General features: G+C 39.3%; 1 protein-coding gene across 2 annotated transcripts in view; it reads left to right on the top strand.

Annotated features, from left to right (window-relative positions):
* The window catches only part of TRAPPC9 (trafficking protein particle complex subunit 9), a 485651-nt gene that overhangs the window by 146776 nt on the left and 321101 nt on the right, over positions 1-17774 (top strand). For both annotated transcript variants that reach the window (XM_051612453.1, XM_051612451.1), the window contains one exon: positions 9263-9405. In XM_051612453.1, coding sequence (XP_051468413.1) covers positions 9263-9405 — 143 coding nt within the window. The remainder of the gene's footprint in view (positions 1-9262; positions 9406-17774) is intronic.

The following is a 17774-nucleotide window of genomic DNA, read 5'->3' as shown; positions in this document are numbered from 1 at the left end:
GGCTTGGAACTAGGTGATCTTTAAGATCCCTCCCAACTTTAAACATTCTGTGTTTCTGTGATTCTATGAACTTGAAGAACATGCATGATGACTTGCACCTTCATTCCTCCAAGTCCTCCAAAAACAGAAAACAGGGCTGCCTAATTTCCTAGCACACATTATTCCAAGAGATCCTGCCGTGTCAATAGACAGAAAATTCTCAATGGGAATGTTCCACATAAAAGTTACTTGTACTTAAATTATTTTTAATCTCTCATCTGTATCTCAGTCAAGAATGAGGAACAGTGCTGGTATCAAAGTCGATGGAGGTAAAACCCTTGAGGCAGTTAAGGAGATGTATCAGCCACTTGGGCTTTCAGTTGCAATGGTGCTGCCCTGAAGGTCTGGATGTAATTTGCCTTTAATTACAGAAAACAGAATTCTGTGATTAATATTACAAGAAGAATTATGTATTATATTTTCAGAGGGAAGCTGATGTCTAGAAGGGAGTCCACAGGAATAATGCTACATACTCCTGTCTTTTGAAAGTAACAGCAACTAGTGACAGGACAAGTGGGCATGGCCTGAAGCTGCTCCGGGGGAGGTTTAAGTTGGATATCAGGAAGCACTTCCTCAGGGAAAGGGTGATCAGACCTTGGGATGGGCTGCCCAGGGAAGAGGTGGAGTCACCATCCCTGGAAGTGTTCAAAGAAAGGCTGGAGGTGGCACTTAGTGCCATGGTCTGGCTGATGTGGTGTTAGGCCATAGGTTGGACTTGATGATCTCAGAGGTCTTTTCCAGCCTCAATAATTCTGTGATTCCGTGTTCTAGCTAAAAAATGCACATGAAAGAACTTGTGAATGGTGGCTGCAATAGCCAATTAAAAAGTGCACAGTTTAATGTGAGAGAAGAGCTCTGCAGTAAAAGATGGCTGCACCAAGTATTGTCTGTCCAGCAGTTTGTCAGAATGACCTTTGATTCACCCTATCTGTTAATGCAGAATGACTATAGTGTGCCTGCCTTTCAACTTAATATTATTCTGCTCACATCTCCATTCTCATTATAAACAGGGCTATTTTTAGCTAGCACAGATTCAGAATATGCCTTGTAAGCTTAAGGGGGATATATTGAGCTCCTGTGTGTATTCACTAGAGATTCCTTGTTGAAGCTTACTGATTGTAGGACTGGGGAGGGGGAAAATGTAGTATTTAATTCCTGGCTCGTGGCTGCAGGAGCTATCTTTAGCTTCAGCTACTTGTCATTGCCATTGTGCTATTTTTACAAAGGGATGCAGCAGTTTCATTGTTCAGGGGCTTAACTAGACGTAAATGTAGATGGATGAGGGAGATAAACAGCAGTGTACTGCAAAAATGGGTCCTGCAAGTCAGAGTGTGTTTGAGTAAAACTGCACTAGAGCATGAACACAACAGGCAGCTCGTTCAATAGACAGGTTGTGTAAATTCACCTGATTAACATGTGCTCAAAAGGATGTTTAATTTTGCTTTAGACTGTTAAAGTAGTGTAACAGGAATAACAATATGGGCTTTGTTTGTAGTTGTATATAAAAAGGTCTGACTTACTGCAGTGGCATGATTTATTTCATGGCTTAATCAGTTATTAAGAATTTTATCACGGCTTTTGTAGTGGCCATGTGTGTTTTTAATAGAATATAGTGGAGAAAAATTAGTATGGAGAATGCTTGCTGCAGTTCAGTCCTAGAGGATGATTACATATGCACTACAAGATGATTACATATGCATATCCTTTTAATAATGCATGTATCAGGGCTCTTGCTACCAATTGCTACACTATTTGGTTCTTTAAGGAATAATATCTACTGGGAAAGTCTCCTTTTCTTATTTGGGTAAAATCAGGAATTCTATCTTGATCCATTAAGTATTCCTGTAGATTTAGGTTTGCTTCATGATTTGCATTCAGGAAAAAAAAAAGTATAGTTGCTGTCTTGCTTATTGAATTTCTCCTTAAAAAAACAGGATTTGTTTTTTAGCTAAAAAAAGAAATAAGAGAGTTGTGCCACTTACAAAAATTCAGAAAACCTAAAGTATATTTTGTCTATCAGAAAATCAGGTTATCTGTAAGTGAAAAGACTATTGTTCAATGGGAGAGGGAGCAATGAATAGATGTTTTTTTTCTGTAAAGCTGCATGATATTACTGTGCACTTATTCCATCAATTATTTGCATGGAAAAAAATCAATTTATCATATAATTATTTTTCTGAACCACAATATGTTACCTACAGGTAAAAAAACCCATCACATTCACATAATTGTTCATGTGTTCCTCTTCTGATCTTCACTTCTTACTGTGGACCTTCCTTGGGCAACTGAAGATTTTTGCCACATATTGAAGACATCAGGGAGGACTACTTTATTTTCAGCTTTGGAATAATACTTAGCTTGAAATAAACCTTGTGAGGATGAAGGCTCGAAGCTCTCCTTATCACAAATAACATGTTATACTTCTCCTTCCAAATGTCCTTTCAATGCCTGTATTTCATGTAAAGGAAGGTCTAAGTGTTTGAGGGAATGGTGTGAATTCCTGCACAGAAGAAGCTTTGAAGATCTCAGCATCCAAGTCCCTGTGGTCTGAGTTTTGCAGTGAGACCAGGCCAAAGAGTCAATGCCAAGAAGTGTATGTAGCTCAGGAGCCACAAAATGTGTTGTGAGAGGATTTAGATTTCAGGAATGCTGAGCTTTGCTTAGCTCTCACCAGCAGGGAGTAATAGAAACACGATGCTACAGACGCTTAGAGGGAGATATTTTCCTTTTCCATTGGAGTTTTTTGTCCTCCCAAAGAGAATTACAGAATCTCTAGCTAGTCAGCAGTTTCTCTGTGTTTCCTCTTCAGTGGGGTGGGGGGTGGGGGTGTGTTTTTCACTTATCCTTCTGAGTGAGCAGGAGGATATTCACCTTCTGTACGTAAGGGCACCTCTTACTTCTTCCAACATTGCTGTTAAGCACCGTTTTTTATATAGACTTTATACGGACTTTATCCTTTGTCAGGTTATCTTGTAGAATCATAGACTGTAGTCACTGGAGAAAGAAGCAAAAAATCACAAGTATTTGTCTTTGCATAGAACCACAGAATGGTTTGGGCTGGAAGGGACCTTAAAGACATCCAGTTCCAACCCCCCTGCATGGGCAGGGACACCTCCCACCAGCCCAGGTTGCTCCAAGCCCCATCCAACCTGGCCTTGAACACTCCCAGGGATGGGGCAGCCACAGCTTCCCTGGGCAACCTGGGCCAGGGTCTCAGCACCCTCACACTAAAGAATTTCCTCCTGATGTCTAACCTAAATCTCCCCTCTTCCAATTTAAAACCATTTTCCCTTGTCCTATCACTCCCTGCACTTGTAAAAATCCCTCCTCAGCTTTCCTGTAGCCCTTCTGGTACTGGAACGTGTTAGAAGGTCTCTACGTGGGGATTTATAATGTTTAAGGAAAAAAACCCACAACCCAACAAACCAGCAAAGAAAAGGTATCCAGTTTGAAAAAGGGCTAAATCTCAGAAAGAATGGCTAAAATGGCTGAACACTCATGAGCTAGTTTGCCTGAGAAGCAAGAGAAGCATGACTGAATGTAGGAATAGAACATGTTTAATGTTGGGCAAGTATTTTTATTTTTTTTTAATTAAAGAAAAACGTATTTGAAGGTTGCACACCTAGAATAAGTTCTTTTTCAAAATTTCAAACCCTAATTCCGGGAGAAATTACATTCATTGGTAGTGCAGGTATTTTCTAGAAGCAGTTGAGAAACTAAAATGGAAGGATTATATTCTGACTTTATTTTTAGTGTAGTCTTCATGCTGAGGGGTTTTCTGGTGTGTTGTGGGTTTTTTTGGTGTTTTTTTGTTTTGTTGTTTGTTTGGTTTTTTTAGAATAAGTTAAATCTTAATGGGGAAGCTGCAATGGCACATTGTGATGTTTCTTCACAGTTATTGCAGCCAGTATCTGCAGAGTCTCAGGAGCAAACTGCCTGTAGCTAAACTCTGACATTTCATTTAATATTAAATGTTGAGTTCTGCTTAGTGTCATTTTTACTGTGCTCAGGGAATTCAGAAAAAAACCTGAAAGTGTATGTGATCCTTTGTTACAAAGCATGAATGGTTAATTTAATTATGGCAGACAATGAGAATAAATATTTCAGAATTTAATGTTCTGGTTTGGAAAAAAAAAAGAGGATAGAAATCTTGCTTTGCTTTCTGGAATACAAAATGCAGTCTGTGCAGTGATGCTCTGCTGAAAGAAGAAATATTGTAAAACAGAATCTTCTGGTTCTTCCGTTAACAAGATACACACAGGGATAAAATCAGAGTTATTGCTAGTGAAATTGCTTAGTAATAAAGGTAAGAGAAACAAATCTTCTAGGCAAAGTGGAATTTAGTAAGAATTAAACTCAGAATCTTCTGACCTGAAATGTTTCCAGCTTTGTAAGTTTTACAAACCTGAAAATTTAGATGCATAAAAGTATTTTTCATTACTGAGGAGGAAAGTAGATTAAACTTTTATTGATTTTTTTTTTTTTTTTTAATTAACAACATTTCACTGGAAATTTTAGCTTCCTGGGTGCTAATTCCACTGACTGCATATCTTGTTCTCGTTGGTGGTTTCTGTGTTGATTTTATCTAATGTCTGTTCAATAATGCCCATGTTTTTGCAAAGACAATGTCTCCTTTAGTGTGCCTCATATCTTGAGGATTTTTTTTCTTAAAGCCAGTCTAATGATAAGAGTTGCTAATATTAAATTAAGCTAATACTTGGTGTTCTTCTTTAGAATGTTTATCTTTATTTCCATACAGCATGTCATGATTACATCTCTGTGGGTGGGTTCTTGTAACCCCATGTTACAGCTACCTTAGCATGCTTTTGGTATAAACCAATCATTTTTGCTAAAATGGGGATCTTCTGCTACATAGAATTTTGAACCCTTTTTCAGGGTAGAGCTTATTGACTCTTGGTAGTCAGTCAACCCCTTACATGTGTGAACAAGCATTCAGAAAGGATTGAGAACCATATTTAACTCTAGGACAACAAATCCCCTTCATCATTCCTCTTTCCTTCTTCATTTATATTATTTTTGTGTCGTTGGCTGTTTTGGAGAGAGCTGTTCTCAATCAGGAATGTTCTGGCTTCTGTGTAATAACAATATTCTCTAGGATTGAATGGAAATGCTCTGGAGACAGGCTGAGAGAGTTGGGGCTTTTCAGCCTGGAGCAGAGAAGGCTCCAGGGAGACCTTAGAGCACCTTCCAGTGCCTGAAGGGGCTCCAGGAAAGCTGGGGAGGGGCTTTTCACCAGAAAGGGCAGTAACAGGACAATGGTTTTAAACTGGAAGAGGGGAGATTTAGGTTAGACATCAGGAAGAAATTCTTCACCATGAGGGTAGGAAGGCACTGGAATAGGTTGCCCAGGGAGGCTGTGGAAGCCCCATCCCTGGAGGTGTTCAAGGCCAGGTTGGATGAGGCTTGTGCAGCCTGGTCTGGTGGGAGGTGTCCCTGCTCATAGCAGGGAGGCTGGAACCTGATGGTCATTAAGGTCCCTTCCAACCTTAACTATTCTATGATTTTATGAAATTCTCCTTAGATTTTACTCTCTACTTCTGGTTAGGTTGTACTACACTTGTAGTTCAGTAGAAAGAATTGATCTATGAATTGTAGTTCTTTGAATTGGCAACTAAAATCAGTATATGGGAAGTGTTACTGTTCAGGGTCACTACTGAGGGCTTAGCAGGAGGATACTGACTGTTGCCATTTAGTTAGGAAACTGTAATGCCCAATGTTTTGTTTTCTATTAGTGGTATGGGGTGTTCAAATAGCAATTCTTAACTAATTTTGCTTTTAATTCTAATATCAAAGTGAATAGGGGAAGGATTTCCATGAACAAACTGGAGAGAATTATGTTTTAGTAAAAAACCCTGGTGCCTGCTCTATTCAGAAAATATGTTTGATGGCAAAATGCACGAGAGAAACCAAGATGTTAATATTTGGAAAGTTTATCTGTGAAGTATTTGTCAGCATAAGGGGTGGTATTGATGTGTGATGCTCTTGATGGAGTCTCGCAGTCTGGAATTTACACACAGAAATACTTTTGTTTTCTTTTGTCCCTAAGTAGGAGGAAGAACCAATGAAGTAGTCAAAAACATCTTTCAACAGGTTCAACAGCTTATCCATATTGTAACCATTGAGTTTCCATAATGCAGCTCTGCTTAAAAAAAAAGCATAGCAATCCTCACCCTAGTCTGTAGATATTCTGAATTCCAGATGTGTTAACAACAGGCTTCTTTTCCTGGCTGCCTGCCCTGAGAGGCTGGTCTGCTCCTTCCTTCCTTCCCTTTCTGTTTTATGGATCCTCTGCAGGCAAAATGATGTTCATAGTGACCCCCTGCTGTTCCCTTTTGGTCTGCAGTGGTGCAGTTTGGAGAAATCTAATAAATGCTGTTGGTATTTGTAAAGATGAATAGAATCTGCAGCTCAGTCTGTTACTTGTTTAGGTTTGACAAGGCTGCCTGAGTCAGGATACAACATTGTTTGAGTCGGGGGCTGTGGGATTTTAGACCATTCTTCTCTGCAGGTGCTGTTGGAGACAGTAGTAAATTGTTTTAAATTGGAGCTTTGTAATCTTATGAAAGTGTAAGGATGTTTTTTCTATCCTAGAGGTAGAAAATCAATCTTTCATATTGTATGTGAAGTCTTTTCTAAGGCGTGTGTGTGTAGAGGGGTTGAAAGGAGGTTGATTTTTTTTTTTTCCCTTTACATCCTGTTCATATGATATGAACCCTAAGCAATAAAACTTTATCTGATCACCTGAAGGCTCCTAAAAAATTATTGCCTTCAGTCATGCTCCCCCTCTACACACACACCTACACTCCTGATATAAGGTCTGCCTGATGTTTTATCTCTGTGCCTGTGTGTACATTCCTAGGAACCCTGCAAGGTATCGTGGCCAGAGGAAGCATGTAGGTTTGGGTGTTCTGTGATCCTTAGAGATACTCAAGGTATCTTTAGTCCTTAGTGTTAAATGTCCCCAGTTAGATCTTGCATTTTGGGTGAGAAGAGATATCTACTTGTTTTCTAGATGGACAGAAGACCATTGGGTTTTCTTCTCCCTGCTCTCTAGCATGGGGTGTGGGACACAGGCAAGGTCATCAGCAAGTTTTCTGTGACGGATTCCTCACCACCACAGGGACCAAGGTTATGGTGAAGCCCTTAAACTCCTCTGCTCATTAATGGCACTTAATGGTTGAATTTTTGAGCATTCTTCTCTGGAGGTTTTTCATTTGGTACAGGATGTTACGAAGGATTTTGCATCTGGGTTGATAATATTCTGTGGCCTTTCAAACTAACATTTATTATGTGTTTACCTGTAATTATTTGGGACTGGGCTTCATAAAGCAGCTTTTGTGCCACGGTCTTGTCTAGAATGAGCCATGGGTCTGTAGCACAGTGACTTTCCCAAGCTGGGTGCTGTTTTACAGCAGTAACACGTGCTCTGTGTTACTGAAATAGGAGTCCAGTACCAGATCCCTGTACTTGTTGACTCTAGCTCTGTTTTTTAATAAATGGTCCAGGTGGTTAATTAGAATGAGGTGTTTTGAACGGGCTTGTGCTTTTTTTATTTTTGTATTTCATATTGATTAGCTCATCTGACATAACAAACTTGAGTTCATTAACAACAGGTTAGGAATTGACATAAACTGAGTAGATGGGTATGTCCAGAGTGTCCAGTGAAGGTTTTGATTTGTATTATAAAATGACTCTTGTGAATTTTAATAAAACTAAATTTGAATTAGGAGTTAACCCACTTTGCTTAAAAGCAAAGTAGAAACAGGCAAAATATAGAAGTGTGCACATGCAGCAAAGCATTGAACTCTTGAATTTGGTGTTCTTTAAATCACTGGATTGTGGTTATTTTAAGAAATTTATTGTAACTGTGTTTCTGTTCTTTCAGTCAGGCTTAGAATCAAACATAAAGCTTTTTTGTAAGTCAGAAAATCCTTACATTGTTCCTTAGAGCTAACGAAAAAAAAAATCAGGTTTCATATAATATTCTATAAATCTTCAGCTGAAAGGGGGAGTACCTTTAACCACGTGAGGACTGATGACATCTGTTAAATATACTTAGTTTCCTAGATAAGTTGTTGATTAGAGGTTTGTGGGTTTTAGTTTTTGTTTTCTTTAATAAAGAATGAGCTAAAAGATAAACAGAGAGGAGACAGGCATTGTTTCTTAATCTTTATATGAAAAGGCTGTCCTTCTAGACACAGGCTAGTATGGTCATGTCCAGGTTAGGGTAGAAGTCTGTCTCTGTCCTTGCTCTGAGACTTGGCAATAGCAGCTGCCTGTTGGCCAGAATAAGAGCTGAGGAAGAATCCAACGATACTTCCCAAATTCTCCCCCCACTTCCAGCAAATTGTGTTTCAGGAATGTAGTGGAAGAAGAGGTGGGGTGTAGTCTCTCTGAATGGATCAAAGGTTTGTTCTGAGCTTGAACACTGATGGTAACATGGGGACTGGTGTGCTGGGAAGCTTCCTACATGCTGTTTATTAAGGAAAAAATACACAGAGTCCAAAATTGCAGCACAGAAGTAAAGGTTCAGCACTACTGGGAGTAATGAGTGAGTTAGACTAAAGCTAAAGAGTCATCCTCCTTTTTAATATTTGATAACCAATAATGTTCTACAAAATGAACATCAAAGAAGGACAAGGTTCATGCACTAGATCCGATCAAGTGTTGTTTTAATCTGTTAGTTAATGGAGATGCAGGTGTGTTTGTGGTGACATCAGAAACCAGATGCTTTTAGTTTTCTGTAATCTTTATCTGTCCACACTCAAAAACTTTAAAGGTTTTCCATTTGATTGTAAAGGGAAAGAAGTGGTGAATATTTTTCAGGAGTCTGAAAGAGTGTATAATTTAAGAAACCCTAAACTCTTCTGAGCAAAAGTAACCTCTTTGTTTTTCTGTGTTACAAGTGGTAAATGAAAAGGAATAATGTAATGGGAAGTCCAACTGACTTTATTCTGTACTCCTTAGTTTTTTTTTAAAGGATTGGGTAAAAAAAGCAACTGTTTCCCTAAGATTATTTGTTGGATTGCCTTTTTTTTTTTTTTTTTTTTCCCCAATAACAGAATGGCTGGGTTAGGAGAGCAAATTCTTGAGGGCATAGAATCTTTGCTGGTAAATCACTTCTGTGGCCCAATTTAATTGAACTTGTGAAACGCACAGTAAGGAAACATAGCTAATAAGCAATTTACTTTTCTTTCTCTAGACACTGGAAGCCATTTTGAATTTTAAGTACTCTGGTGGACCAGGACATGTTGAAGGATATTACAGGAACCTTTCCCTAGGCCTTTATGTAGAAGTAGAGCCATCTGTCTTCTTTACACGTGTCAGCACCCTTCCAGCAACGAGGTGAGCCTTCTTTTGACTCTTGGACATTTGCCTCATTGTCTCCTTTCCATTGACCATAACTGAAAGACCATGCTGGAGGCTTTCAGTATCATCAGCAACATGTTGGTAAATGATTATGTGAAGAAATTTTCAAAATTCTTCATTTAACAGGTTAACCTCCCTTAACTACAGACTGTGATTAAAAATGTCCTTGTACATTAGGCAGTTTCTGAGGTTGAAATGTCTTTTAATGATTGGTATTTTACCAGTGACAAGAGAGCTCATGTTTATTGTAAAATTTGATGACTTCTTTCTGTCTCTCTTTGCTGTTGTGGTGTGTGGTGCATGACATTGTTTTGTGTTTGTCTAACAGAATCTTACCCAAAAATGCATGTGTCAATGGTTGCCTTTGAATGGAAAGAATAAATTGTAATTGTTCTCTCATTTGATGCTGCTTTCTGCTGAAAGCCACAGAGTAGCTTCACATATTGTAGGGAGTTATAAAAATCATGGCAACACGTGATGGTGGGCAAATGCCAGAATTACAAAAATCTGATTACCTAAAATTCACCAGCCACTGAATACAATCAGTTTTAATTATTATTTTTTGCTTTTTTTTTTTATTTGCTGCTAAATACACAGTTCCTATACTGTATGCTTTTATTGATGTTATATTGCTTTACATACTGCTTAAGTGAAACAGCTTTTGCAAAAAGGATTTAAGTTAATAGAATAATATGATTCTATTATTTACCAATCCTTAACACTTTTTTGTTACAATAAGTTCACTTATGCTAGTAGTTAAATATTCTACAACCTTTAAATATTTAGGATGTGTTAAAACTCTTGACAGTTCAGAGGTGGCCTTTAAACAGCTTTCATTTAAAAGATGAATAAATGAGCTTGGTTGGCTTTGTTGGGAGGAAAAAAGACAGGGAATGGCATTTTTTTAAGGCATAAGTACTTCTGAGGTATAAATATCGAGGAGGAAATACTCTTGTAGATGAAGGATTAAATTATTGCAAGAACATATTGTTAAAGACTGCACAGGAATATGCTTTTGTTAAAAATCAGCTAGCAACTGTTGAGTAGCAGGATTGTTGAAAAGCCAGTTTGCATAGGGGGAGCAAGCATTTTGTTTGCTTTGATTCCTGACATTTTGCACATAGAATCATCATCATAGACTCACAGAATGGTTTGGGTTGGAAGGGACCTTGAAGATCATCTAGTTTCAACCTGCCTGCCATGGGCAGGGACACCTCCCTCTAGACCAGGTTGCTCAGAGCCCCATCCAGTGGCCTTGAACACGTCCAGGGATGGGGCAGCCACAGGTTCTCTGTGCCAGTGTCTCACCACCCTCACAGAAAAGGATTCCTTCCTAATGTCTAACCTCAATCTCCCCTCTTCCAGTTAAATCCCACACATTCAATGATTCTATGATTCCCCCTCATCCTGTCACTCCAAGCCCTTATAAGAAGCCCCTCCTCAGGTTTCCTGGAGCCCCTTCAGGCACTGGAAGGTGCTGTAAGGTCTCCCTGGAGCCTTCTCTTCTCCAGGCTGAACAGCCCCAACTCTCTCAGCCTGCCTCTGTGTCTCCAGGTACCATCTCTGCTGTTGGAAGGAATGATGTTCTGTTGGTAAACAGCTCTAATTGGGTCTGTAATTGGCTCTTTTACACTGGATGTGTCAACCTGTGCTCACTCAGCTGTTTACATCCCCAAAAGGCTGTCTGAACCACCTTGTGCTACAAAATTGTTTGCCTCTCATCATGTTATCTGTAATCCTTGATTCTGAATGTTTGTTCTTGCAGGGAGAAGATTGTCCCATGATACATAGTGAAGAATGTTGGTATTTGAAGCAGGCCTGAAATAGGGTATAAGAGATAATGAGTTAATGTCAAAAGTTCTTCCAGTCTGTCCCACAGCTCAATGAAGTCTTAAAGGTCTTCAGGGCTCCACTTCCTTAACTATTTATTTGTCATAAAATGCAGATAAATCTATATAGTAAAATAATATTTTCTGGAATCAGGCCTACCCTGCTAATTGATTGCTCATTGGGTCTTTGCCCCAAAGCTACTGGTGTGATTCCAGGCCACTTGGTTTCACCAAAGTTTTTGCAAAAGAATAATCTTGATTATGATGAGGATTACCAGGAGATCCTCAGTTTGGTGGGTAGAACCTTTGGGTCGTAATGAAATCAGAGATAACTTTTCCCTTCTTGTTACCAGGGTTGGCCACATTTTCACAGCAAAAAAATTGCAACACAGCCTCTTCAGCAACCAGGTTTGGGCTGGAAATCCTGATCCTGATGTATTTACACCTCATGCAAGGGAAAGAGTAACCAGCATGTTTCTTTGGCCATTCTCTAGTAGATGATTTTGTTACATTTTCTGAAAAACTTCATGGTTTTATGTAGCTGAATTTTTAAATTAAATGTTTGCATTTGCTGTATTCAGCATGAGAATCAACAGGCAGCTGGTTCTAGTTGTGCCTTTCTCAATATTTCAGTGTTCAAATGTCATAAACCTTTGAAGGCTGGAGAAAAGCTTTTTCAGTTGGACATGAGGACAAGTTCTTTCCTGTAAGGGTGGTGAGATGCTGGAACAGGTTGCCCAGGAAGGTTGTGGATGCCCCCTCTCTGAAGGTCTTCAAGACCAGGTTGGATGGTGCTCTGAGCAACCTGGGCTAGTGGGAGGTGTCCCTGCCCATGCAGGGGAGTTGGAACTAGATGATCTTTAAGGTCCCTTCCAACCCAAACCATTCTGTGATTCTATGAATTCACTGTTAATGAAAAACATGATAATAGAAGCCAGTTAAAATGGAAAGCAGGCAAAATCCAACTAGAAATATAGCTCTCATTTTGATAAATTAGACTGATTAACCATTAGAAAAATCTGCCAAGCAACGGATTTAATAACAATTTTTTTAATGTTGCCAGGACTGGATGTCTCTTTAGAATATATTATTTATTTATACACACACCACTGAGCTCAATATCGATTCTACCAAGTGGGAACCCTTGACATGTAGGAGGTTACATCCAATAATTAAATCATCTTGCTAACCTTCACCTCTGCTAATGGTATAAAGGTGCAGTGGGTTCAGGGAAGAGCAGCAAAAAGTAGCTTACAGATTGAGAGCATTGATTTTTGAGATCAAAATGTTAAATATGTACAGTTTGGCACATGAAGACGTGAGAACATAAATCTGCAAATATTTATAGAAGTGCTGGGAATACTTAGCATAATTGAAAAGGTTTACAACTGGGAGAAGTCAGATGAGGACAGTTCTTGGAATATGTGAAGAGACCTTTGCACAGTAGGATGGATAATTTGAGTTAAGCATCTGAAGTTAGTCTTGAAAGCTGAACTTTTAAAGAGTTTAAGAAAAATAAAATTGAATAAAGAAACCTTTTTGAAAACACAGTAGCACCAACAAAGATGTTCTAGTTCAAGGCGAGGTTGGATGGGGCTTGGATCAACCTGGTCTAGTGGGAAGTGTCCCTGCCCATGCAGGGGGGTTGGAACTGGATGATCTTGAAGGTCCCTTCCAACCCAAACCCTTTTATGATTCTATGATTCATCGTTTTGCTGTGTTGCTCTTTGTGTTTGTCAGTGGATTTTGGAGAACAGGGTTGTCCTCTGACACACCACTGGCTGTCATCATTGCCAGTGCTTCTCTTCAGCCTTCTGATGGCTCGTTTGTGTGTGTCTGTGGGAAGAAAGCAAAAGAGCCAAACGAAAGTGTGGATGTGAAAAAACTCCCTTGATTTCAATTGATGGGCAAACTGAGCTGAGTCAGGACGTAGATAACTTGCCGGATCCCTCTGGTGGTTTCACGGTTAAACTGACTTTAAAACTAAGCTAGAAGCAGAACTGCACTAAGATTACTCACAGGAGTGAGCTGTCATTACAGCATGGCAGCTGCTTCTGGTGTTTAATACTGTGTTAAATGTTACTGAAGAATGTCATCTGCTGTCATTTCTGAGTGGATTGGAATAGTAATTGCAACTCCCCTGAAAGAAATTTCTAGATTACAGTGTAATTATCTCTTGCCTTAAGTTCCCATAGCCCCAGTTTTGGGACTATTTTTGGGATCATAACTGTCATGGTAAGATTTTTAAAATGCAGCATGATTCATCATGTCACTGGCTTTTGTTGTGTTATATCCTGAATTCTGCAATAGGGGATAACAGAAACTAATTTATACAATAAATCTTCAAGACACTGTTGAATTAACTCAATTTTAAAGAAAACATTAAGAATTCTTATTTTTTAGTGTTTGACGTGAGTATTGACTTATTTTTGCATGTTATTCTGAGACCTTCAGATTATAAATCACCCAACTGAAAATAACCTTCTTTGCAATTCTAGTTTTTGCATGTCCAGCATTCTAAAATAGAGGGGGTTTGTGTTACTTGTGAAAGAAAATATTGAACATGAAGTTGATGGTAGGTTGTTCTCTAAGAAACACCATGGACAAGTAAGGAACAGCACTGAACTGGAAAAAAATTGCATGTTGTGATTTTTAATGTTATTCCACTTAGGCTCTGAAACTGTTTGTTTGACCCAGGTTCATTTCCTTTCCATTAACAGTAGATGGAAACAGATGGAAAAAAGTTCTTTATCCTGACATCTACATACAGTCTTTTAATTCATCTTCAAGTTGGACATGTAACATAATGCAATAACTGTGTATCATTCAGTTCAGAAAAGACAGATGTTGTGTTTGTGGTGCCTGCTGTATTTTTCTGGATAATTTTGTATTTTATTTCACAGGTAAATGAAATTTAAATCAGTTTGCATCACTTTACCAATTTCCCCTCCTCTCCCCTAGGTAAACTTTTACTCATTTCAGCCAGCTATACAGAGGAAAATGAAATATATACCTGCAGATTGGTAACTGGACAGAGAAGAGATATAATTTATGTCCCTGTGAGGCAGGGCAGAAGCCTGAGCTCAGCAGTTACCTGCTCTATTCCTTGCAACAGTTGCCATGGATGAGCTCATGGCCAGCCAAAAATATTGCCCTGCCCATTGTGGTTGATGGATGAGTGAAGAAGCTGTGGGTAGTTTGGGCAGTGGGGGGATGTGTGTTGAGAAATGTGGTAAGAGTATGTGGGAGAGAAAGGAACATGGGCTGATCTAGTTGAAGGTGTTGGACTTGATGACCTGTAAAGGCCCCTTCCAAACCAAACGATTCTGTGATTCTCTAATACATGGGAGTGGAGATTTTTGAGATGTAATATTGTATTTCTGTCCTGTATCTTCCAGAGGAATCCATAAACAGTTGGGTATTTGGGCTTTGCAGAAATCAGAAGCTCTGTCTAACATGCTTGTATCCTGGATGTCCATGTCCATAAGTATATGGAGTAAAACTGGGTGACAGCTTAATTTTGTGTGTTCATGCTATCTCAGTAGAAGTTCTGGAGCAGAAAACCCTACAAAACCAAAACACCCAAGCACAAACTGACTGACTTTAGATGTATTCGACCCAAACTTTAAACAGGAGTTAGGAACAACAAAATGATCCAAAACCTCTTAAAAGGGGACTGGGAAGCCACTGGTAGTGTGAGATGTTAAAGATGGAGTTCTCCACTTTCTCTGGGATGAGTGGGAACTGACATCTACATAACTAGATTTAGAGAACTCAAAATCCACTCAAAGTGGATTATTTCCCCAGTAAGTCACTCTGTACGTGCATCACCAATCCACTAAACGTGGAGTGGAAGTATTAGGTAGTGGTAGATAGCTTGGAAAAGTAAGAAGAAATTGGGCAAATATGGGATCGTGTTTCCCAGTTCCAGGAATCAGTGGCTTATAACTGGTATTTTTCAGCCAAAAGTTTCAGGAGGCCATTATGGTATATAATTTAATCTTTAGATCCATTTATCATTTTGAGTGTTTCCAGTTCTTAAAAGCTTACCTACATTAAAAAAACCCTGAAAAATCTAGTATGGAGACCAGGTTAATGGCCTTAAGATTTCCTCTATTACCTTAAAATCCTTAGAACCCTATGACATTGGAAATTTCCCTTATCCAGAGTTTAGTATAAGCAGCAGGTTGCTGACTAAACTGACATGTAGTTGTTCAGCACAGTGATACTGGAGTTTCTTGATCACACATTTGCCTCTCAGATCTCATCTCCTGACACTTTGAGATAGGCTCTTTAGCTCCTGTCTCGCAAAGAATGGACTTTTTAGAGTTCAGCTGTAATGAAAATTGGCACAATCATGGAATCATTAAGGCTGGAAAGGACCTTCAAGATCATCGAGTCCAACCGTCTGCCCTACACCCCCATGACCACTAAACCATCTCACAAAGCACCATGTCTGCCTGTTCTTTGAACACCTCCAGGGATGGTGCCTCTACCACCTCCCTGGGCAGCCTTTTCCGATGCCTCACCACTCTTTTTGCAAAGGAGTTTTTCCTAATATCCAATCTGACCCTCGCGTGGTGCATCTTGACCTCATTTCCTCTTGTCCTATCACTGGTCACCAGGGAGAAGAGGCCAACACCCACCTCACTACAACCTCCTTTCAGGTAGTTGTAGAGAGCAGTGAGGTCTCCCCTCAGCCTCCTCTTCTCCAGGCTGAACAGCCCCAGCTCCCTCAGCCTCTCCTCATAAGACCTGTTCTCCAGACCCTGATCAGCCTCGTTGCCCTTCTCTGCACCCTCTTCAGCACCTCAATGTTCCTCCTATCCTGCAGTGCCCAAAACTGCACCCAGTGCTCGAGGTGCAGCCTCAGCAAGGCTGAGTAGAGGAGCAGGGTCACCTCCCTGGTCCTGCTGGTCACACTATTCCTGATGCAAGTTATAAATAGATGCATGATATAAATAGATCATTTGACTTCTTTGCTAATTCTTTGTTTTCCTGGAACTTTCAGTTTTACCCAGATGATAACTTCCTTACTTGGATACAGCTTCCAGTATTTGAAACTTGCTGTTTTAATTAAAGTATTTTTGAAACCATTATATGTGTTTGGTTTTAATTCTTCTAATAGTCTCTTTGATACTGTCCCATATTTGCTCTTTCTACATTCTTAATGTTACCTTTAATCTTTTTATACCTTTATCTTATTCTTTTTGAATTTTTTTTTTCTCTTATTCAAATTTTTGAAAGTACTATAGTAATTCTGTAACTCTGATTTTTATTAATTAAAAGATTTCCCTGGAGAATTAACTTAAAACTTACAAGGACAGAACTATTTCCCCTGCATGTCTATTTTGTTTAGCATTCAAAGAGGGCAGAATAATTGTCATTATGATGAATACTTTTCACTGCATAGTCCAGGAGTTTATATTTGGGAGTTTTTAGTGTTAGTGATGGTGTTTAGTCCTGAAGAGCTGCTGCTTGTGTAGGTCCTTTAGATTTAGGGCATGAATTGTGTTATTTACAAAACTTTGGTTCTGCTGCCAAAAGATGTTGCAAAAGGCTTGAGTGTTATTTCAGGCAAATGTTTGGTTTTGCCACGGGATAAATAAAAAATTCCCTCACTGTTGAATTTTGTAAACAGAGTCTGCACTGAAGGTCTTTCTTGCAGACCATAACTTCGTGGCTACTGAAGTGGCAGAAGTTTGTGTCTTTACAGGTCTTGTCCCACTCTCCCAACGATGAGATGGAAACCAGGCTTTTTTATTCTTCTCTCTTTCCCATTCCTTACTGGTTACAGGATACCTACCGACTGAAATACTGCCCTTCCAGTTTTTTTCTTGGGAGCTCTTCAAGAAGGGAGGTTTGAAGAAGAGCTGTGACTCCTTGGTTCTTTTAAAAGCTTGAGTTTTGACAGCTTTGCTTCAGCCACTTAGCTACCTCCAAGCATTCTTCTCTATATTCAGTATTAATTGAAGTTTTACCCAAAGAGAGCAAACACACTTTAAAAAAATAGAAAAATTAGTGTGTGTGTGTGTGTGTATGTATAACCCTCACCCCCACTGTTGGTTATATTTTTACTAAGAGACGTGCTACTGTCCCCAGACGGTGCTTGGTGCTCACTTTGTACATGATGGCATGTGACATTGCTATCACTTTTGTGACACAAACTTTAACCTCCTGTGCCAGTCATAAGAGCATTTCCATCTCAAGGGTTTGCAAGGCAGCAACTCAGTTCCTCCTGTATATCCTCTGCAAAAGGTATCTCATGGTTTTCAGAGGAGAGTTGCATCGTGCACCTCTTCCTGAAGTAGAAGAGCAGTTGTTAAATTCTTGCACCTCTTGAGTATAAATGCCTTTGGAATAGCTGGTGTTTGAGTTTAATTGCCAATTATTACACAATAGGATAAATATAATTGGTTGTCTCTTGGTTGTCTGTTACTGTCTCTTACTTAGTTTGAATATGCATGTTCCAAGGATGGCTCTGATGGTTCTCACCTTACCAAGACAGTCCTCTCT

Source organism: Apus apus, chromosome 2 (genome assembly GCF_020740795.1).
Source record: "Apus apus isolate bApuApu2 chromosome 2, bApuApu2.pri.cur, whole genome shotgun sequence".
Lineage (NCBI taxonomy): Eukaryota > Metazoa > Chordata > Aves > Apodiformes > Apodidae > Apus > Apus apus.
This window is presented reverse-complemented; position numbering and strand designations above follow the sequence as displayed.